At 44.1% G+C, this 24,305-nt stretch overlaps 1 protein-coding gene across 1 annotated transcript; it reads left to right on the forward strand.

The window, feature by feature from the left end:
- Window positions 1–7,629: 7,629 nt before the first annotated feature.
- On the forward strand, window positions 7,630–14,846 carry LOC136573601 (potassium voltage-gated channel subfamily V member 2-like). Its single transcript, XM_066574873.1, has 2 exons — window positions 7,630–8,865; window positions 14,583–14,846. The coding sequence occupies exons 1-2, from the start codon at window positions 7,630–7,632 to the stop codon at window positions 14,844–14,846; spliced, it is 1,500 nt and encodes a 499-aa protein (XP_066430970.1).
- Window positions 14,847–24,305: the final 9,459 nt, after the last annotated feature.

A 24,305-nucleotide genomic window follows, 5' to 3' on the forward strand; every position in this document is an offset into this window, starting at 1 on the left:
ACTCCAGACAAATGATACAAATACAGAGCACCTACAATGCCACATGGCAGGACCTGACGCCCCCAACTGCCCTCAAAGCTGGAGAGAAACAGTTTGAGCGACCATAAATGACCATGTAAAAAGGCATTGTGAGTTCGATTTCAATCAGATAAACCCCCTTGATTAGTTATCTGGTCCATTGTACACCCCCTGCCTCTATTTCCCATCACTGTAGAAACAGAAGGTTCAGCGATCTACATGAAGGGGGAAGTTTTACATCATGAGATTCCATTTCTTATAGATACGGGGGCTGCCATGTCTGTGATCCAGGGGCACCTTGTATCTCCAGCCCATAGACAGCAGAGTACACAATCAGTAGTAGGGTTGGGAGGGAAACCTGATGCATTACAAGAAATCAAACCCCTTCCACTCAAATTCAGGGGTCAGATGGTAATGGCTAAGCTGCTGGTCAGCAATGACAATCCCCCCATTTAGACCAAAACGGCCAGAATAGAAGGGGTGGAGCTAGATTATGTAAAAGTACATAATGGGTCATCCCTCTCTTGTCCACAAAGGAGGGGGCGAGAATCTTGGGCAGTCAGGAAAAGTAATTTTTTTTCCTCAAATTTGATGAGACATTGCAGGCAGGATCAGATTAATAATGAATTTGCTTAAAGGATATCACATTTCCAATGTGGATAGATGTTTTTAGATTATTCTGCCTTGTTGTAATTCATGTCTCTGTTATTGGCACTCACATCTTACAGGCCATATTTGCATCCATCAAATTCTCCCCGGATGGATTGGTACGGGTTGAGATCTCAGGTGCCAGTTCAGAAGAGTTTTTGTAAACTAACTGCTCTTTTAGTGGATCCGGCTCATGTGTTTGTCCTGACAGCTGCTGCAGAAACTCAGCTTTCCGCAGGTCCTGACAAATGGTTGGTCACCTCCAAGACAGACATAGGGAAATAAAATGTACCCCCTATGATGGTATACCTGAAGCCAGATCCTAATTCTCTAGAAGGCTCACATAACCTACAGCCTGGAGATTGGGTTGTCATCCGGAGACACGTGAGGAAGGTGCTGGAACCCAGATTTGATGGGCCCTAACAGGTCCTGCTGACCACAAGCACCTAAATCAAGCTGAAAGGAAAACCAAATTGGATCCACGCCTCACATTGCAAAAAGACAACCAAACCCCAGGGACAATGAAGCCTGTATCCCTCATTACCTGCGGTATAACTGTCATGGTCTTTGTGTTCCTTCTTTTTGGTTTCCCACCAGCTAGGGAACCAGAACAGCTAAGGCATAGAAGGGGGTGGATGCAATGGGCAGAAGGGCAAGCTAACATGTGGGAGTACTTGGCCTGGGATGTATTAAATATTACTAATATGTGTATGGCAAATCTTAAGAGTGGTGAGGACATACTGCGTACCTGTCTGTTAACAGTACCTACCTCAACTTCAGTATTAAAAAGTGTATTCTCAGTAATTCATAATGACACCGAGGTAGAGGAAAATTATATTCAAAATTTTGTAAATATCTACGATTACTGCCCAGGTTGCCCACAAGTAAAACATACCCAGTGGGCAAACATGACCACATTTCAAGTCAGACAGGTGGCAGGAGCAGACGTCTGCTACCACTTTACCTGCAATAAATCTAAGATAGGGAAGTGTGCCTAGATAGCCCTTGGTGAAGGAACACCGACAAATGACTCAATCATTCTGTGTAACCGAACAAAGTGCCAAAATATGACCAATGGTATGAGGTGTAACAACACTGTAAAAAGTCCTAGCCATATTAGACATGTCAAGTTACCTACCGATTGGGTCTTTTCTTGTGAAAATATTACATTTACCTACATTCCTCCAAATATTACAGGAGGACCATGTGCACTGTCCCGTCTAAGTATTGTTCTGTATCAGAATAATGCAGCGTCACCAAGAATCTTCAGATGAACTGCTTTAAATGGGGAATGTTAAGACTGAAGCTCTGTTAGACTCCATTTAGTCTTGTCTCATACATCACTAACGATGAACTTTAACCCAATTGTGCTTTTCACCTTAGATGAGGATTTATCTGAGTGTATAGCTATTCCTTTGTTCTTTCAGAATCTCTCATGAAGTACAGCTTGCTCAGTTATCCCAGCATTCCACAGTAAAAATGTAACAAGTTTTTGTAGATATGTATTCGTCTGTTTCACATGAGAATGAGAATTTGTCTACGTGAGTTAATAGTTTCACACGAGACCTTATGTGAAGCTTTGGCATAAAGCCATCTATACTCCTTTCCTTTTTTTTTCTTTTTTTCTTGATAAAAACACTTGTCTGTAGCAATAAACGTAGAATCTTTTTGGAATACAGAGAACTGACTGTATCTCATTGATTCCTTCTGGCCGGATATACAATAATAATTTGGAACTCAGCAACATATCATTTGGGGTCCATGGAATATCCCTAACAATCAGCATGGTAGAGCCCTCCAAACATCGAAGTGGAAAAAATGCAGTTGCTGTGATGTATCCAAACATTCCTTCGTCTATGGCCCCGGTACCACATTGCTCTGATCTCCCCATTTTGATGCCCCCACAGAGCATGCATAGTGTGCAGACATGTTCAGAAAACAGCTCAGACAGTGAAGATGCAACTGATCCTTTCCATGCCGGCTAAGATGACAGAAGACCATACTGTCCAAACCAGAAGGATGTCAATGATTTGATAAGAGATCTTAATCTTACAAGAGCTAAAGCAGAAATTCTGATATCCAGGTTGAAACAGTAGAACTTGCTGCATGATAGCGGGCAAGTTACAAGTCAAAGAAAACGTCATCAAATTTTTTACCTTCTTCACCCTTCAAGATGGTCTCTGTTACTGCCCGGACGTGACAGGTCTATTTAGTGAAATTGGGATACCTTGTAACGCACAAGATTGGCGCCTTTTCATCGACAGTACTTCCAAGAGCCTGAAAGCAGTTTTGCTCCACAATGGAAATCAACTTCCATCCCTTTCAGTGGCTCACTCGCAACATCTCAAGGAGGAGTGCAGTAGTGTCAAATTCCTGTTGCAAGTTCTGAAGTACGATCAGTAATGTTGGGAGGTAATTGGAGACTTCAAGATGGTTACTTTCCTAATGGGTCTTCAAGGTGGTTTCACAAAGTTTCCTTGCTTTGTCTTTGGGATAGCAGAGCCAAAAGTGACCACTACCATCGACGAGACTGGCCTGAACATATTGACTTCACTATCGGATGAAGCAACGTCAAGTGGGAATCCTTAGTAGATCTGAAGATGATTCTGATGCTACCTCTTCACATAAAACTCGGGCTTATGAAACAATTTGTCACAGCTCTAGATAAAGAATCTACAGCGATGAAACTTCTACTAAACTTTTTCCCGAAGTCGACTGAGGCCAAGGTAAAAGCTGGCATCTTTGGGGGACCACAAATCAAGAGGATCATAGAATGTCTGAAATTTCTTGACATGCTCACAGAAGTACATAAAGCAGCTTGGAACTGTTTTGGTGCCGTGGTTCAGGGGTTCTTGGGAAATCACAAAACAGACAACTATGTGGAGTTGGTGGAAACTGTGGTTAACAAATACCATGCTGTGAGCTGCAGGATGTCGCTCAAGGTTCATATCATGGATTCAAGCAAACCATGGGAGCATACTCCGAGGAACAAAAAGAAAGGTTCTATCAAGATATACAGCAGTTTGAGTGTCGCTATCAAGGACAATACAATGAGAATATGATGTGCGACTACATCTGGGGGCCTGTCCGTGAGAGTGACCAAGTACACAATCGTCGAAAAGAACCAGACATTTCATTAATTGGGACCTGCATGGACATACTCTGCATTGTATAATGACTTTGGCTCATGATTGTAAGTAATTTCCTTTTCTCACTGTGTATGTCGTTGAAACATTCAAAATTCAAAATCATATATTTTTAACTATCGATGTCCTGACAGGAGTTGAGCGAACATACCCTGCCGAGCTTGATGCTCGTTCGAGTATTAGCGTACTTGATGGTGCTCGTTACTCGAACGAGCATCATGCCGTGTTCGACCCCGCCCCAGTTTTTGGCTCCTCCCCGCTGTGACGTGCCTGTTTTGGCCCCTCCCCGACGCGACGCAGCGTGCGTGTCAATGGCAAATTTTGGGGCTGGCAGGCAGGCAGGGGGAGAGAGAGAGAGAGAACACACGAACCAAGAAAAAAAAAAAGCTCGGGACCCGGCGTCCCACATACAAAAATGCTTGAGTCTCCCATTGTAGTCAATGGGGTTCGTTACTCGAGTAGAGCTCTCGATTTTTACGAAAAGCTCGACTCGAATAACGCGGACCTGAGCATTTGGGTGCTTGCTCATCTCTAGTCTTGACCACAAAAGCAAACTTTTTTTGAAATGAAAGTTATTTTCCATTATAATTTACAATAAGCTAACAGGAACAAAGAAACTTTTTTTAGACACAAAATCATGTTGCCTAGTGAATTGTTTGGATTCCCGCGATCCAGCGATAATCTGATTATTGTTTAGTGTAAATGCATGCCCAGACTGAACAACGAACGAGAATTCGTTCACTTCTTGTTCATAATTCAGTTTCTGCAGGCAGAAAACCGAATGACGTATCGTTCCGTGTAATCAGGTACTCATTCACTTAAGAACAACTCCCTGCTTACTGTGAATGAAGGCGGAGAGGCTGCAGCGATCCCCAGCAGCCTCTGTCTCCATTCACTAGTGATGCTCGTGCCTGTGTACAAGCACAGAATGGTTACCGCTTTAATGACCTGTCGGGCATCTGCACCTGACAGGTCGTCCCATATAAAAGCGCCTTTATTCAATTAGTTCATTCAATTTCTTGGAGGGTTTTTGCTCTTCTTTCCCCATTTAACTAATAATTGTGGAGAGCGGGATCTTGCTGCGCCAAAATTGTTATCTGTGACTCCTTAGGTACTGTTTTACTTATAATTTTCCAGAAATGAATTTCCCATTACAATCTCAGTTTTTCTTTATAACCCTCATATTAATCCTTAGAAATGGTTTCTAAAGTTCCCTTCAGTGATAACCTCCTTGGCCTCATTTAACCATAATTTAGTTTTAACAGATCCTTTCAGAAATCCTGCAGAAATGTGAGGAGAAAATATGGGTATGAGTGGCTGGAGTACCAAATGTCAGGGGTACAGGTTGTCTCGTTATTATATCTGAAGGGCTGCAGACTCCTTCATTCAAATCTATTTTTCAAGTGAAAGGGGTCGTACCAAAAAAGACTTTTATTACTTTTCCATTGGATAGGTGATAGAAGTGTGAACGATGGGGGTCTTACTGTTTAGACCCCCTCCAATTCCGAGGACAGGTGTCTCATGTCCCCCTCTTCCGTCACTGCAGGCTCGCTGCCCCCACCCACAGTGATATCACATTGAATGGAGCTGTGGCCGAGTGGCTGTTGCTCCATTAATTTTAATGGGGCTGACGGAAATAGCTGAGTACAAGCGCTTCTTATTTCCAGCAGTCACATTGTCAGTAAATGGAGCAGCACTGCACATATATAAACTGCAGGTGGGTAGGACGGTGCAGTAAGCCCACATAGAGGAAGGAGAGGGAATGGGTCCCCCATTCTTGAGACATTGGGGTCTTAGTGGTGAGACTTCCACCAATCAGACTTTTATCACCGATTGTGTGGATAGGACATCAGTGTTTTCTGGTACAATCCCTCTGGCACTTTAGTAATGGTGACCTGTTCTCAAGATAGGTCATCAATAGTTGATCATGGGGGTCTGCCACTTGGGACCTGGTTCTAAGCCCCACTGTCAGTATGGACAGAGCGTAAAAGCTGATAGCTTTGTCTGTACACCAGTTTGTGGCGTAAATTATACATAAATCTGACTGTTTGGGCGGCCACTCCCCTCACCGACAAGCCTTGCGCAGTTTTTGAAGAAGTGGCGGAGGCGGTGCAGAGAGAAGAAAAGTTGCAAATATACATTTGCAACTATCCAGTCGCTTCTCAGACGCCTCTACACTATGCCAGTCACTGCACTGGCTGCCCATACACTACAGAACTCAATTCAAACTCATTACCTTCACCCACAATGCTCTCCATGGTGTCGCGCCTATGTACATTGCTTCCCTCCTGTCCATACATCAACCAGCCTGCGCGCTCCATTCTGCTAACAAACTCAGACTAAACACTCCTCTAGTATGGACCTCACACACTTGCCTCCAGCACTTCTCTAGAGCAGCACCAGTCCTCTGGAACATTCTCAAGACACCCAAACAATCCCAGATGCACGGAATTTCAGATGCACCCTAAAGACGCACCTCTTCAAAGAAAAATACTAATCCTCCTGATCTAGTCCCCCATCCCCACAATATGCCCCCTGCCCCTCCCTATGGCTTTCCACTTTTGCCTATCATGTGCCCTTCCTGCCCCGTACCTCCTGTACTACCCCCACCCCGTTTGTGTCCTAAAAACTCTATATCACACATTATCCTAGCATTGCTGTGTTCCCCCTTGCTCCACCTCCTGCCCCTGTACCTTCAGTATCACCCCCTCTCTCTAAATAAATGAATACCACATGTAACTTTTGTAATTTCTGTAATTTGCGCATTGTTTGCTTTACCCATGTGCCTCGAAAGCGATGCAAAATAAATTGGCGCTATACAAATTAAGATTATTATTAACTATTTTCACTAGAAATCTAGCCTAACACCTATAATTAATGGGCCCCATGTCTTGTGGCGCAAAGAACCACAACAGAAAAAAGTCCAAAATGTAGGTTGACCTATCCACAAATATCTGTATTCACATCGCATCTGTCAGGCTTTTTCATGTCACAAAAAGCAACCATCAGCAAAAAAAATGTTCTAAATCTTGAGGGGCTTCTGAGATCCATAGTGTATGGTCAGCTTTACATCTTATTAAGTCTTTACAAATTTATATTTCATAGTTTGTAAAAAAAAAAAACCAAACAGATCCTAACAGTGGCACCAGATTTGTCCCATGATGCCCTAACGTGGGGCAACATACGAGACCTGCCAAGTTTGCTTCAAATAGTAGACAGACGGTGGTAAGATAAACAGTAAAATAACAACAAAGGTTCTGTGTAAACCTGACAATGGGGACATCTATAGACCCCTGACCCGGGCAGGGCCAGGAGGGTATGTAATATGCTGCACAGGTTGGGCTCATTAATGTGTATTGATCATGTTTATTTCAGCTGACCTGCTGTCTAATAAAATATTTTTAAATCTAAATAGAAGACTCACAAATTCTGGTGACTTTTATAATATATAAACAAAAAAAATACAAACTACTAAATCTACTAAAATGCACTAAAAGAAACAATTGTGTTGGATGTAGGCCTCTAAGTGGTCCTATAAGTATACAAAGCCACTTAGATGGTGGGTTTGTATAATCACCCCCCAGTCCTGCTCATGATGGACTCATTTGGCACTAGACAATCCTATTACAGTGTTAAACGAAAAGCTGTTTTTAGCCACAGCAATAGCCTTTACTAAATCATCCCATTTATCCTCTTTTATCCCAGAAACGGATTACATTATATCAAAACACAACCATTGTTGAGGGACTAAAGAGTAGACATGTAGAGGACCTCTCTGCAGCCATTACGTCTTCTTTGCAGTTTGGCAATTTAAACCATGAAGGAGATCTGTACTAGAGGGAAAGCCCTTTCTGCCACAGTCAGGTTTGGAGAACACACTCACAGCCTAACGGATATCTACAAAGGCAATGTGTATGCTACTTTTACCGAGAGGAGCTCGGAACATGAAGACCAAGATGTTTTTCAGTCGGCCAAACAACATATCAATCCTTTCATCCTCACCCTCAATGTTGGAGGAAAAATATTCTACATTGATTGTTTAGCAGCAGCGAAATACCCCGTCACCAGAATTGGAAGAATTGCAACTTGTGCCGATCCTATAAAAAGATTAGATCTTTGTGATGAATATTCAGTGCAGAGGAATGAATATTTCTTTGACCGGGATCCTACAGTCTTCTGCTACATATTCCATTTCTATCGCAGCGGCATCTTATGGATAATGGATGAACTTTGCCCTCTTAACTTTGTTGAGGAAATAGAATACTGGGGCATTAATATCCATTATACACATAACTGTTGTCGTACTCTTTTTCATGAACATCAAGATGAACTGAAGGAGCATATTAAGATACAGAAAGACCTGCAAGCTGAACTCGAACGTCATGATCATGAAAAGCACTTTGAAGGCAAGTGGCTTGGAAATTTGCGGAAACAGATATGGGATTTACTGGAAAATCCATACTCTTCTATTCCAGCTAAGATTTTGGCCATAGTGTCCAGCCTTTTTGTCTTGCTTTCTGTTGTAACCATGTGTCTCAGTACAGTAGAGGAACTCAAACATCTGAACCTCTATGGCGTATCCTATATGGAACATATGGAATTTGCCTGTGTGATCTTCTTCACCACGGAGTATGTCATGAGACTATTATCAACTTCAGATATCAGAAGATTCCTAAAAACCGTGTTAAACATTGTAGACCTTGTTGCCATATTACCATTTTATATTCAGATTATATTTGAGAGGTTCTCTGAAGAAGCAAATGTGCATCAGCACCATGATGATATAGAGAGGATGGAAAGAGTGGGGCAACTTGGAAAAGTGCTGAAAATAATTAGGCTTATGCGGATATTTCGAATCTTAAAACTAGCCCGTCATTCCATTGGGCTGAGAGCTTTTGGTTTCACCATCCGCCAGTGCTACCAACAAGTTTGCTGCTTGTTTTTGTTCATTGCAATGGGTGTGTTTACGTTCTCTGCTCTGATGCACTCCGTTGAACATGATATACCTGGCACTAATTTCACCAGTATTCCAGATGCCTGGTGGTGGGCAGCGGTAAGTTTTCATTTACAGTTCAGTTAATGCTTTTTGTAATCAACACGTTTTAGGCTAATTGTATTATCAATAACAATAATGATAAAAAATAAAACATATTTAGCTACAATAAGGCCGGGCTCACATGGCGATATTTGAATTGTAGATTCCACGATCGCCATATGATATGCAGTAATGCACGACAATCAAATGCCCTGACTTATGCATTTTCGCTCACCCTTGCATGTATGAATTGCGGATTATGTGAGTGGAACAAAGAGCACTGAAAGCTCTATTTTACAGCTGATTCCGCGTGTATGAGCTCTATTGATCTCCATGGATGTGTTTGCAACGCAGTGCATGCGCAATTGCATTGCATGTAGACGCGGGTTCATACGCATGTTGGCACTGGTGTCCTGTGTGAGAAGTAGGGGGACCTCAATTGTGTAATAGCAACTGGGCCCCTGCTATAATGGCTAGGGTTGGTGAAACTTCCAGTACTAGCCATTGATACCCTTAGATCCCACATAGCAGTAAACCTAGCCTTTTCTGCTGCCGGAGGTGAACTATAGATAGGCATTCCTCCCCCCCGTTATCCTGGGGTGTATCTGCTATGAGGTGAGTTGACTTATTCACCTTCGGCAGTGTCACTTTGAGGAAGGGGAGACAGCATGGCAGCCAGAGATTACATGAGACAGATGAGCAGGCTCAGTGTGAACTGTTCATAAGCAACCAGCCAGGACAAAAACAGCATCTACAGTACAGAGAGATAAACACAGCACATGGGTTGCAATGGTTTCCTGGGGTCAATTGAAGGCTCCCGGGCTTGCCATGTAGTCCAGTCCATTAAGCCTTATGGAAGGGCTTAATAGACTGCTGGTAAAAATACAGAAGTATTGCAGTATATTGTACAAGCGAACAAAAGATCCTCCATAAGTACAAAAAAAGTTTAATAAAGTTTTTTTTAAATCTATATAAGTTCAAGCCCACTTTTCCCAGTATACGCATAAAAAAGCTAAACCAAAAAAGAAAATAAACATAACTGGTATTGTTGCGTCTGTAAAAGTCTAAACTAATAAAATATCACATTATCTATCCTGCATATTAAATGTTTCAAAAAATAAAATAGTCAATGCCAAAATTGCATTTTTGAGCATGCTGTTATCCAAAAAAAATTAATAAAAATCATCAAAAAGTTGTACATACCCAAAGATTTTACAAATAAGACTGGAGCTCAATTTGAAAAAAAAACAAACTACTCACATATGTAACTCCATTAACAGAAAAATAATCAAGGTCTCAGAATATGGCAAGAAAAAATAGCAAATTTTACTGGGCCAGAGTTCAGTCAACCCCCAAGCTGTTTGGATGGCATGGCTAGACTTCAAGGGATCTCCATCCCTCCCTAATTGGCTTGCAGACGGCTCATTGTCAAGAAGCCAGGGACCGCGCTAGACAACGTTTCGCCCCCTTCACACTTATCCCTACCAACAGTACATTCCAAGAAGAGACGAGAGACAGCCAGCCTCCTCTTCCCTCCCCTGCACCTTCTCCCCCCTTTCTCCTAGCTCTTACTTTCCCTGTTTTTGTTAGATGTGTTTTTATGTTATGTATCAGTTGAATTTCAGTCTCTTTCTTGGGACATGACTGAAGTTGTTCCAACAGATTTCTAGTAGGATACAGATAGATGGGGCGACTTTTTCTGTTGCCCGGGGGCTGCCGAAGAGACGGTAAATTCCCCAATGGAGATCCGGGGTGCCGGTGGCTCACTAATGTTTAAATCCTACAACCCCATTGTCTGTTCATTAGTTTGGATCGTTATATGTCAGTTATTAATACGTGAGGAAGAATGAGTAATTCCAGGGACGTTTCTTTTTGCTACCATATTGTGTCCTCTGTAAGGCCAAGTATATTGACACTCTTCTTAAATAAGTCTGTAATTCTGACTTGTAAACTAATATACATATTTTGAAAGGAAAAAAGCAAATTTTAAGTAAAGTTTTTTTTCTATATTTTTTAGAAGTTGTAAAACATAAAAACTAAATAAAATTGGTATAGCTGTAATTATACTGACCCTCAGAGAAAAATGAATATGCCTTACTCTGTGCATTCTCTAAAAACCCTATTTCAGCCCAATTAAACATTTTTTAAAGTTATACAATACATTTTATGGTACATTAAATTATACCATTGAAACATACAACTTGTCCATCAAAACACAAGTCCTCATTGTAACAGCGCACTGTTGAGGCCGCCATCTTGGCTCACTTGAACCTGATGCTGCTGCCGTGGTTAGTCGCTGTTCACACTCCTTTATTGGCCATGCACCACTTCCTTCCAGCTCTCAGTGTTTAGGCTTTGCCTGTATGATGTGTGCATGTGCCCCAACACAGACTGTTTATTGCATTGCACCTGTTCTGCCAGGCTTGACCCTTTGCCTGATTTCCGTACAGAGCTTTATGCTGCCTGCCTTGACCTTGACTAAGTCTACTGGCTTTGTCTTTCTTCACACCCCTAGGTACCACAACTAGGTCTTGTGTAGCATCAGCTGCCATATAACTGAGAATACTTATGTGATTAACGGCCTGGGGACCATGCAGCGAAGACCACATCCCAACTGGTGGGGTGAAAGGGTGAAAACCGAGGTACCCCAGGTGCTGCTTCCAGATTTAGCCAGAATTCAAATCAGTGTGTGTCACAGCAAATCCACATCTCGATGAAATAAAATTAAAAAGTTATGTATCTTGAAAGGAGGCCATGCAGAACTTGGACAGCTCCTCTGCTGAACACCTAGCCATGCTCCTGTGTTTCTTTAGTCTAGTGCCTGCTACTACTGCTCCTCTTGATACAATTGTGGAGACATACTGATACTGAGCTCTGGCTTCCCTCATGACAACGATACTTGCCTCCTCCTTTTGTACTGCGAACCGAGACCTACAGATATCGACCTCTGTCTTCCCTTCCTGACAATGATACCTGCCTCTTCCATTTGTACTACGAGCCTGAGAACACCTGTTGCCAACTCCTGGCTCTCCCTTGACTACTCCCTGGACCTGCATGGTTGCTACACCCGCGGCTCCCAACCTAGCCCTGGAAACGCTGCAAAAGCTCAATTTGGATTATGATAGATATGTCCTTAATGCCATGGTCAACAGTGACTTTGTCATCTGTATCCAGAGGGGAAATCCATATTTTTGCCTACAAAACACTTAATAGAAAAACAAAAACTAAACATAATCACATAATAGGTATCACCACGATTGTAAGGACCCAAACTCTAATAATATTATGTTACAAGTAAACAATGTAGAAAAAAAATGGAAAAACCTTACGTCAGAATTGCTGATTTACATTTATCCACTCCCAGAAATGCAATAACTAGAAATCCAAAAGTTGCCTGAACTCCAAAATTGGTATCCATGAAAACTAAAACCCCTGCAAAAAATAATCCCTTGTTCCATTCTGTAACTGGCAAAATAGAAATGTTATCTAGCTTGGAAATTAGCTATGCAAATACAATCTAAAAAAAATTCCAAAATCGCTGTGCTGTTATTTTGTAAATCCTGCCTCCCTCCATCAAATAAAAAGTGATCAAAAAGTCATATGTAACCCAAAATGGTACCGAAGTAAACTACAAGTTGTCCTGCAAAAAAAAACAAGCTTTCACACAGTCATGTTGATAGAAAATAATAATATGGATCTTGTAATGCAGAACAAAAAACAACTTAGGAACCAATTCCATGAGCGAATTTTAATTATAAAATCCGCGCGTGTCTCCTGAGCGGGAGATCCGCAGCTCTAGAAGCCCCTAGGAATGCATTAGCATCTGCAGGGCAATTTAACCCCTTCCTGCTCCAGGGCGTAAGTTTACGTCCTGGGAGCCTGGTACTTTCCGCAACAGGTCGTAAACTTACGTCCTGTGGATAGCGCGGGATCACATATGATCCTGCGCTATCCCGCAGCGGGAGCCGGCTGTCAGTCACAGCCAGCGTCCCGCTGCAACAGCGGGGGGGCATCGGAAGTGCGCGCCCCCACTGTTAACCCCTTCCCTGCCGCGATCTAAGTAGATCGCAGCAGGGAAAGAGTTCACAGAGGGAGCGCGCTTCCTCTGTGTCTTCGGCCGACTCTCGCGATGTTATCACGAGAGCCCGTCCTGTGTTGCCAGTGCCTCAGATCGCTGTATAAGCGATAAGGCATGGCAGGGCAGTAGCCCTGCCATGCCTTATCACAGCGATCAGCAGTACTGTGGTGAAAGTTCCCCAGGGGGACACAAATGTTGTAAAAAAAAAAAGATTAAAAAAATGAATTAAAAAAAAGTTTAAAAAAACCATTTTTTATGCTTTTTATCAGATTAGCATAAAAAAAAGGTATAAAAATTAAAACCCCCACATATTTGGTATTGTCGTGTCCATAACGACGCGTGCAATAAGTTGCACATGCTTTTGACTGTGCACGGAAAAAAGCGTAAAAAAAAACGCTAAAAAACTGAGGCAAAATGCTAATTTTTAGCATTTTGCCTCACTAAAAACACAATAAAAGTGATCAAAAAAGCCGTATGTACCCCAAAATGGTACCAATAAAAACAACAGCTCATTTCGCAAAATATAAGCCTTCATAGAGCTCCGTACATCAAAAAATAAAAATTAGAGATGAGCGAACGTACTCGGTAAGGCCGATTTCGCAATCGAGCACCGCGATTTTTGAGTACTTCACTACTCAGGTGAAAAGTACTCGGGGCGCTGTGGGGCGGGGGGTTGCAGAGGGGAGTGGGGGGGAGAGGGAGAGAGAGAGAGCTCCCACCTGTTCCGCGCTGCTACCCCCGCTCCACCACGCCCCGCCCCACAGCGCCCCCGAGTACTTTTTACCCGAGTAGTGAAGTACTCGAAAATCGCGGTGCTCGATTGCGAAATCGCCCTTACCGAGTACGTTCGCTCATCTCTAATAAAAAAGTTACAGGACTTTGAATGCAGCGATTTAGAAAAAAAAAGATTTCCAAAAAAAGGGTTTTTATTGCAGAAAAGTGGAAAACCCTAAAAAAAATGTAAGACTTTTGGTATCGTTGTAACCGTACCGACCCGCAGAAAAAATGGATTGTCTTTTTTATGCTGCATGATTAACGCTGTAAAAAAAAAAAATCTATGGCAGAATTGATGCGTTTTCTCTCCCTGCTATCAAAAAAAAAAAAAATTAAAGTTTTACAATCTAGTCTATGTACCCAAAAATGACGCCGATAAAAACTACAGTTCGCCACGCAAAAAACAAGCCCTTATTTGGCCGCGTCGACGGAAAAATAAAAAAATTATCACTTGAAAAATGGAGAAGAAAATCCGCCAAAAATCCTTGCGTCCTTAAGCCCAAAATAGGCTGCGTCATTAAGGGGTTAAAGCCTGCAGATGTGATTTTTTTTTTTCCCGGCGTGCGGATTGCGCTGTGGGATTCAGCAGTTGAATCCGTGCGTGCGTGCAAGTGGACATTGGGCCTTAGGATGTTAACAAAAATAAACAAATGTGGCAGCGCTGTAACCGTTTGGACCCAGAGAAGTCACGGCTCTTGGAATGCAACAACAAGAAAACAAAAAAAAGTTGCGTGGTCATTAAGATACAATATGGGTCAGCGACTGAGGGGTCAAGGCAAATACCTGATGGAAATCTTCCAGAAAGGGTTATAGCTTTTCTACAATTACTCCTAAAGTATAATCTGGTTTATATTTTTTATGTTTTTTCTTCTTTTTTTTGTAGGTCAGCATTTCCACTGTGGGATACGGTGATACAATTCCTGATACAATTTTGGGGAGGATTGTAGCCTTTCTGTGTATATCGTTTGGGATTATTTTGAATGGCATGCCAATATCCATACTTTACAACCGATTTTCTGACTTTTATGCAAAACTAAAAGCACATGAAACTACCGGAGTTGTGAAAATTGGTACTGAAATCAGATTTAAGGAGAGGATCATGGAGAAGATAAAAACCTGCTGTGCCACAAGACAAAACACAAGATGAACCACGAACAGACTTCATCAAGCAGTAGCAATCTATTTACTGTTTGCTTTGTATAAAAAAATAAAACTATCAACAATTCATATCTTTTTTGGTTTCATGTGAATATCTAAAATATCTTTAGCACCACAGTCGTCCATTACCATGCGATTCCAGGGTCACCGCTGTATCTTGAAACCGCAGCATGTTGAAACTGTAACGGCACTCCATTGGTAAACCCATTAGCAGATTCTTTCTTGGGGTAGAGTCTGCTGATTGGCTTTCCTTGTTCCCCCTGACTGTGATTGTTGGTTTCAGTCAGTCACATGCATGCTGTGACTAAAGGCACACATTGGTTGTCTGGATCTCGCACACAGAGTATTGGTGCCGCTGAAAGGGGCACTTAGATCTAGAGCTGAAATACTGTAAAGCACAGCCAGAATAAAGGGTACCATTTCAGGGACCAGTGTAAGGGTCCGTTCAGACCTGCCAATTTGTCGTTTGAATGAATAAACGATTGAGGAAAAAACACCCAGTGAAGAGGATTCTGTGGACATTCACAAGTCCTCAAGCTGTCAAAGGAGGATGTCAAGAATCGTTCTGATGAACAGGCAGTGCACAGTTGGGCAAGTTGCAGCCAAGTACATTGCGGATGCTCTATCTAACCTGTCCACATGCACAGTTCCCTGTTCTTTAGCATGGATGGACCATAATAGAAGCTGACCCATTTGAGTGCCATTCCTAAGAGAAACAGAAAGGCAAGAATGCAGAGGGCAAAAGAGTGCAAAAATTGAATCAAAGAGCACTGGGGAATCACTTGATCAGATGAATCCATATTTCTGTTTTCCCATGCTCATGGGAGGTCATAATTTGACACAAGCAGCAATGAGTCGATGACCCCTTCCTGTCAGCCGTTCAGAGGATGTCAGCTCCTCCATCTAATCTGCAGTAACTGCAAAAAACTATTCTGTCCACATCGGCCAAATTTCCTGCAGACCGATTTTAACACCTCGTGTAATCTTTGTCATCATGAATTGCTGCAGTTCTAAAAGAGGTCCTCTGTGCTCCTAGATGGGGTCTAATCATGTGACCTTTCAATGTATGACCATATACATCTCTAGGGGTTAGTATTGCCGGAGTCCCTCCCACACCATCTCATGTGTTACATTCTCTCTGTAGTGTGATTGGGGTTAATCCTGGTCTATCATGCCAGACCAGAGATCTTTACATTTTTCTGGAACTCCAATGTTTTTTTAGATATTGTTTTCTAAGGTAGCCAGCTAATGTTACCAATAAACACCAATGCGTTTCTAGATGGGTGTCTCAAATAAAATGGCCATTCGGTGTATATGGACAATATAGCAATATATTGGTTACAACAAGAGGAAAGATTGTATGTCTGCCCTCACAAAAACTTTACAAACTTTGCTTTTCATCCCGCTGTATTCTTGCCTGTATCTGTACCAGATCTGTACATACAGGAATTGCTGTTGGTTTAACTGTCCTCTAAAAGGCAAAATTCGGCCTAGTTACAGATAACAACCAGTTCCATCACGCAGTAGAGCCCCCCCCCCCCCCCACCGACCTAGTAGATGGTTTACTTTAAGGGGTTGTCCCATGAAAGACTTTTATCACTTATCCATAGGATGGGTGATAAAAGTCTGATCGGTGGGGATCTCAGCTGTGAGACCCTCACCAGGAACGGGGGTCCCTTGTCATCCTCTTCTCATCACTGTGGGATTGCTGAACCGATCTGCAGCAACGTCACATTGAATGGAGCCATGACTGTGCATGTGTGGAGCAGCTCCATTCATTTCAATGGGGCTGATGGTAAAAGCCAACTGTCAAGCCCATTGAAATGAATGGAGCGGCGCCAGGCATGAACAGCCACAATGTGACGTCACTACAAGTCGGTTCAGCAATCCCGCAGTGATGAGTAGAGGGCGATAAGGGACCCCCACATATCACACCTTTTTCACCTATCCTATGGAAGGTGATAAAAGATTGTCACAAGACAACTCCTTTATGGTTAAAGGGGTTGTCTCGCGGCAAACCTCAAAATTTTACCTTACCCCATTCCCCCTGTCACCCCCCTGGCATAAAATAGCAAATTAAAGCGGTTTTTAAACCGCTTGCTACTCACCGATCTAATGAAATAAGGGCTTTAAAAAATCTTCTCCCAAAGATGGCCGCCGGTCCTTTCCCAGGGATGCACTGCGGTTTTCTCCCATGGTGCACCATGGGCTCTGTGCATTCCATTGCCGATTCCAGCCTCCTGATTGGCTGGAATCGGCACACGTGACGGGGCGGAGCTACGATGACGACGCGGTGACCAGCTCTCCGGCACGAGCGGCCCCATTCACCAGGCAGAAGACCGCACAGCGCAAGCGCGTCTAAAGAAGCAAGCCGCCAGCGAAATTAGACGGATCCATGGAGACGGGGACGCTAGCAACGGAGCAGGTAAGTGAATAACTTCTGTATGGCTCATATTTAATGCACGATGTATATTACAAAGTGCATTAATATGGCCATACAGAAGTGTATAACCCCACTTGCTGCCGCGAGACAACCCCTTTAAGACCACATAGCGACCACCATTCAGCCAAGCTGTGACCAAATGCTGGCCCTTAGCACAAATCTGCCGGTCTTGCCTTGATTAGCATTGACATAATTGCGCCCACCCAGTTTTCGCCAAGCCATTTTCAAATCAGAGCGGCCACTTCCAGCCGCTCTCTACAACACTGTGCTAATCTCATAGCACATAACCTCCTAAACGTGCAGAACGCTAATCGCAGTAAGAAGCGACCGGTGTGAGAGGGGCCTCAGTTCTGGTGCTCATGGGCGGTATTTATGTTCTTAGCCAGCTGTCACCCCAGCAATTGCTATGGGAGTGCGTGCAAACAGCATGCAAACAGCGTGCATACAGCGTGCAAACAGCGTGCATACAGCGTGCATACAGCGTGCATACAGCGTGCAAACAGCGTGCATACAGCGTGCAAACAGCGTGCAAACAGCGTGCAAACACCTTAATTCACAGAATCAAAGTCTTATTACATGAAAAAATAAAATAAAGAGAGATTAATCAATATATTTTAAAACTTGAAAGGTCAAGTAAAAAAACTGAGTACCATATTGCCAATGCCAATGCTATACAGATATTCCCCTACTTGCGAACAGGTTCCGTTCCAGGATCCTGTTCGCAAATACATTTGTTCGTATGTTCGAACTAATGTTTGTATGGAGGGGATCGCGGGTGGATACCGCTCCATAGAACGTCGGATGCCGGCAGTTCGGAATTGTTAACGCTTTACATACCGCTGTCTACAGTAGTATTTAAAGCGTTAACAGTTCAGATGAGCGGCACGGCTCATCAGAACTGCTGCTGCTGGGTCCCGGCTGTAAGAAACAGCCGGCACCCGATGTTCGTGGGTCCTGTACAGTGTCCCGCGATAAGATCACGGGATGCTGTGCGGTTGCAAAGCAGCCGGGGGCCTTCTGAAAGGCCCCAGGGCTGCCTATGCAGAGTGCCCATCAAGCGTACAGCTTGATAGGTGCTCTACATAGGCAGCCCTAGGGCCTTTCAGAAGGCCCCCGGCTGCCTTGCAACCGCACAGTGTCCCGCGATCTGGCCGGACAGGCCTGATAGAAGCCTGTCCGGTCCCTGTGCATCATGATGTAATGTCATAGCATCATACTGTGCAGGACAGATTGTTTGCATCTTGTGAAGTTCGTAAATCAAATGTTTGCAAGTCGGGGACTACCTGTATCTCCTAAGAATACACATATAATCAGGCACATCAGAACTACATGATTGCAGCAAAATCAAAGCATCTATATAAACTGTTACGTCTTCCAAACAACCAAACCTGGGAATCGGGACAGAATGGTAAAGTACTTCTTCAGCTGGGGATGTCATCTGAAATCAAAGTTTACAATATATTGGCAGAACCATACAAACATTACACAACAATTTAGATAAGGATAGGTCAAACATTGATAACAACTAAAGGCCCATTTACACGGAGCGATGATCGCTCAAAAATAGCTAAAAAGTGATCGTTTGAGCGATCCTCGTCATGTCTAAACGCGCGGCCAGCGTGGACTTTTCATGCACTACTAGCTAATCGTTAAATTCAGGCCAATCTACAAATTGTCCTTCACTCTTATCAGCAGTTCTCTACGGGTAGTGCTGATAGTATTGTTTCCCGTCGGAGAACAAAGGAGCTGAAAGCAGATAAGAGCCCTCGGGCTATTAACTGCGTTCAGCTAAGGCTTCATTTGCACACTTAATTGCTCTTAAGTATCTGAGTAGCTACTTAATAGTTTATGCCAAATGATCGCTCAAAACTGTCACTGTCGTTTGAGCGATCTTTGAGCGATCATCGTTCCATGTAAATGGGCCTTAATCCACTTCGTAATGTATCTAGATTACATTAGCACATAATTCTGATTACAAGGTCTTGAGGATTCCTCTGACTGCACAGATCGCACCTCCTTGCACCAATAGATCACTAAGGACAAGGAGGCATTTTGGATCTACAAACTATCCACACTTCTTTCTCAGGACTCAAAATATTGAATCTGTATTTTAGTTTTTGTTTCTTTTGTTGGTGTTTGTGATTTGGAGCTCTTTTGATTTCTTGTACAAACATGAGAGGTTTTAATTGGATTCCTTCATTTTTTAAGCATGAATTGCTTTTATCGTTGCAGCTTGAGGTTGTTTTACTAGGAATTAAAGGGGTTGTCCCGCGCCGAAACGTTTTTTTTTTTTTTTCAATACCCCCCGTTCGGCGCGAGACAAACCCGATGCAGGGATAAAAAAAACAAACCAGATAGTACTTACCCGAATCCCCGCGGTCCGGCGTCTTCATACTTACCTTGTGAAGATGGCCGCCGGGATCTTCACCCTCGGTGGACCACAGGGCTTCTGTGCGTTCCATTGCCGATTCCAGCCTCCTGATTGGCTGGAATCGGCACACGTGCCGGGGCGGAGCTACGAGGAGCCGCTCTCCGGCACGAGCGGCCCCATTCAGCAAAGGAGAAGACCGGACTGCGCAAGTGCGTCTAATCGGGCGATTAGACGCTGAAGATTAGACGGCACCATGGAGACGAGGACGCTAGCAACGGAACAGGTAAGTGAATAACTTCTGTATGGCTCATATTTAATGCACGATGTATATTACAAAGTGCATTAATATGGCCATACAGAAGTGTATAACCCCACTTGCTGCCGCGGGACAACCCCTTTAATATGGCTTTTATTTGGTTTCTCTGATTGCGCCTGTTTTTTATAGATGTTTTATTTTTGCCGTAATCATGGAATGTGTATAATATTGGCACTAGCCAATGCTGTATCCCTGAAGTATACACATGCACTGATTGCGGCACTCGGTTTTGGACATATGCAATAACCTTTGCAGTTTTAACATCAATATCCTTTTTACTCTTTTACACCTGCAGGTCTCCCTCAGCTTTTTATACATTGCAGTTTCTACACATTGTGATTGAATTCTCTTTTGTACACATAGGGGAAGGAAGAAGTAATTCCATCTCTGAAATGTGTAGCCTATTTTATTAAAGTTCTTCAACAAACCTCTGTGAAGAGAAACCTAGAAGGTGAGTGAGGAGACTTATAAGGCCATGCATGCTGCGCTGGGAAATATGCAGATAGGGAAGATAGAACAATAACTCTGCAGTGCCACCTATTGAAAGGCAGCATTACTGCAAGTCAATGGCAGACTCTTTAGACGAGCTTTATGACAATGACTGGGAATTGACACCTTCTAAGTGTCTCCTCACTCACCTTCTAGGTGCCTCCTTAAGGAGAGATGATACCCTCCCTGACCCACAGCTATACACCTCTCACTAGCCAAGTCAGAAACCTACTACACACTGATGTCTGTGTATGTATTCTAGGGTATTAGTGTATCTTGATGCCACCGGACGTAGGGGGTGGAGGCAAGATACACTCCCACAACCAACACTCCCCGCTGGATTAGCTGGCCAGGGAAATGGGTGGCCATCATCTCCCCAGGTTGCTGCTGTGAATGTCCCCGCCGCTCCCCGGAATTCATGGGCTGCTGCTCGTGAGAATGTGTCCTTCGGCGCTCGGCCTTAATGGCCTACTGGTGTCAATGTTGGGTCCGGCGCTCCCCAGGCAGCGGGTGCTGTCAGCATTTCCCCAGCCTGCTGGACTGATATTGCCCTCCGCCGCTCGGCGTAAATGTGCTGCTGTTGTTAATGTCCGCTCCCCAGCCGGCAGTTGTAAATCTCCCCCTCTGTCGCGCTCGGCCTGAATGCCGTCCTGTCGATGTCCTCTTGGGCGGTCAGCGTTGTTCTCTTGTAGCCGCCCGAGGAGCTGGGAGGGATGAAGCCAGCCCTGTGCCGCAGGCCCCACAGACACCTCCGGCCATGTAAGTGTCAGCGGGGGAACTTCACAGCGCAGAGCTTAGAAGCCCTGCACCCAGCAGAGGAGTCCGTGACAACAGCAGATCCGGTGGCCACTGTTACAGCATGGGAGGGAGCGGACCATGCGAGACGGAGTAGCGCGATGTACTGGGCCAGGTGAGGGTAAGTGTGAGCAGCGGATTTGCCAGATGTCAGCGCTACAGAGCGTTGGTGGGGCCAACTGTGAGGAGCTTAGCACTTGGCTGAAGCTGCCCTGGCCAGCTAATCCAGCGGGGGCGTTGGTTGTAGTGTCTCCACCCGCTACCTCCGGTGGCGTCAACATACACTAATACCGGATTCTGGCTTGGCTTACAATTCCCAGTCATCGTTATGAGGCATGTCTAAAGAGTCTAACATTGACTTGCAGGAATGCGGTCATCCAATAGGTGGCGCTGCAGAGGTATTGTTCCATTTTCTTTATTTGCAACCTTTCGAGGTAACAATATTCCTGCTAATGTACAACTGTTCCTTAACGAGCCTCTCTACACCATGGAGCATTATTTTTATGTCTCTGTCATAATACTGAAGCACGATCAGCTTCTCCACTGCCTGGAATGGATAACTGCAGACAATAGATTATTATTTTAAGGCATCATTAATTGCAGGACATTACATATGGGAACTGGGGTTTAAATATGTTACATATTCAAAAACAACAAGAACAATAAACAAGTAAACAAGTAATTAGCTGATACAGAGGGAGAGTGGACCCTGCCCACAAGGGGTTATATTCTACAAAGGAGGATAGATGATAATTAAAGGAGCATTCCGGCACAGACTAACATTTTAACCCTTTGCAATCCAATTTTGGATTCAGGGTTTCCTAGGGGGCTTTCTCTTTCTGTCATTATACAATGGCGCCATCTGCTGGCTAGAGCCAGCACTGCGGTATGTGACATGCTGGAGTGGCCCCAGACAACAGACTGGCCAGTAATCTACAGTAAGAATACCCTGCCGAAGGTCTACCGACATCGGAGTTGTGCAACCTTCAACCAGAATGTCTTTAGACATCAGACAGTGGATTGGAAAGGGTTAAAATCTAATGTCCATCATCACAATAAGTCATCCTGTAATAGGCTCCCTGTACCCGATGCAGCTGATTTCTTCATTTTCTATATCATATGACCCTCCACCTAAAAATATCTCCACTTCCTCTGACATCTTGACCACATTTGCTACTTCCTCCCCTGTCCATGGCCTCCAACATCCTGTAAGCAGTGCATTGTGGGAGGATAGGAGCGGAGGCACTGCACGGTATTGCTCATGGGCAGTTCAGAGTACCAGACAGTCCTGTGTCTACTTTAGCAGGCTCTCTATGGCACTTTGAGTGAGAGGGAGGTTGGTGCTGGTAAGTTGTAGGACCTGGGAGCTGTGGAAACCAACTTCCCTTCTGCCAGGACTTGTGAGAATCACAAGAGGCAGCTCTCTGTGTTCAGGTTGGCAATTGTCCAATAACGAAGTGAAGAAGGTCTAAACTAGCTTCCAATAAGGGGGTGGGATGTGGATGGGTACGGTCTGCAGGAGGTACAGCAGCTTGGTTAGTGGAGTCATTTTTAACATGCTACCAAACCAAAATTCACTTTGGTTTCAGGAATATAAATCTTTAGTAATAATAATCTTTATTTCTATAGCACCAACATATCCCGCAGAGCTTATAAGACAGGGGGACTAAAAACAAAACCCTGGTTACATAGTAATCAGTGGATGGAAACAGTAGGGGTGTGGGGCTCCAGCGAGCTTACAATTAATGGGGTGATACAGAAGGTAAAGGGGCTGGAGATGAGCGCGGTATGGTGGGGTGGAGAGTGAGGGATGCTATACACACAGACAATGGTCAGATTAAAGGCCCATTTAGATCTTAAGCAGCTTAAAACTCCTAACGATGAGCGTTCAGTGTAAATGGCAGCCGTTCAGTACTGAACAGCCGCTGTATTAAGTGAATAGAGAGGGGCAGGGGAGAGAGAGGAGGGAAATCTCCTGCAGCCGTCCCACTGTGAAGCAACTATACCGGCTCCTGTGCGAAAGCACGTGAGCTACTATGTGCGGGGACAAGTGTCGGTCATTGTTTGCCCCGATATTCGTCCCATCTAAATGGGCCTTTAAGCCGTATAATGGTTGAACCGGTATGACTGCAGAGGGCGGTTGATTACGGCTAGCAGGAATTGCAGCCAGGACAGGGAGCATGTGATCAGGGGGTGTAAAGAGGGGTTTGGTTTAGGAGATATAGTATGCCTCCCTATAGAGGTGTGTTTTTAGAGCACGCCTGAAGTTTTGTGTGCCCGGGTACTTTTGGGCAGTGCATTCCAGAGGACTTGTGCTGCTTTGGAGAAGTCTTGGAGGCGGGAAAGAGAGGTTCGAATTAAAGGGCACCTAATCTGATTTCGTTAGCGGAGCGGAGGGCGCGGGCTGGGGGGGTGGATTGAGATGACGAAAGCAATGTAGGGCGGCGCGGGCTATAGAAAGCTTTGTGGCTGAGGGTGGCGAGTTTAAATTGAATTCTGTATGTAACGGGCAGCCAGTGCAGTGACCAGCACAGGGCAGAGGCGTCTGAGTAGCGTCTGGACAGGAAGATGATGCCTCATTCAGGATGGATTGAAGGATGGAGTCTGGTGCAGGGGGCTGATCAGTAGCGAGTAGCAATAATTGAGCCAAGAGTGGGCGAGGACAACAGTGAGCATTTTTAGTGTGACCACGGTGAGAAAAGAGTGAATTCTTGCGATGTTCTTGAGTTGCAGCTGACATGTTCGGGCCAGAGATTGGATGTAGGGGGTGAAGGAGAGAGAGGAGTCGAATATGACCCCAAGGCAGCGGGCGTGCTGGGAGTTATGGCACCCATCGCACAAAAATCCAACTTGTGATGCATTTTTAACATTAGAAAGTCCCATTGACAATCACGTGAAAACAATGCGCAAGAAAAACACAAGTGGGTGTCCATCCTTATGGTGGTGCGGCACACTGAGATGGAGATGTCAGGATGAAGTCTGTTAGAAGTGGGTGGAAACACCAGCAGGTCAGTTTTTGAGAGGTTCATTTTTA

Source organism: Eleutherodactylus coqui, chromosome 7, assembly GCF_035609145.1.
Source record: "Eleutherodactylus coqui strain aEleCoq1 chromosome 7, aEleCoq1.hap1, whole genome shotgun sequence".
Lineage (NCBI taxonomy): Eukaryota > Metazoa > Chordata > Amphibia > Anura > Eleutherodactylidae > Eleutherodactylus > Eleutherodactylus coqui.

Excerpts from the sequence above, each read along its gene's own strand:
- LOC136573601 (XM_066574873.1), top strand. The coding sequence starts at position 7,630 with ATGAAGGAGATCTGTACTAGAGGGAAAGCCCTTTCTGCCACAGTCAGG. Across the intron at positions 8,866-14,582 it reads ATGCCTGGTGGTGGGCAGCG|GTCAGCATTTCCACTGTGGG; the intron begins GTAAGTTTTCAT and ends TTTTTTTTGTAG.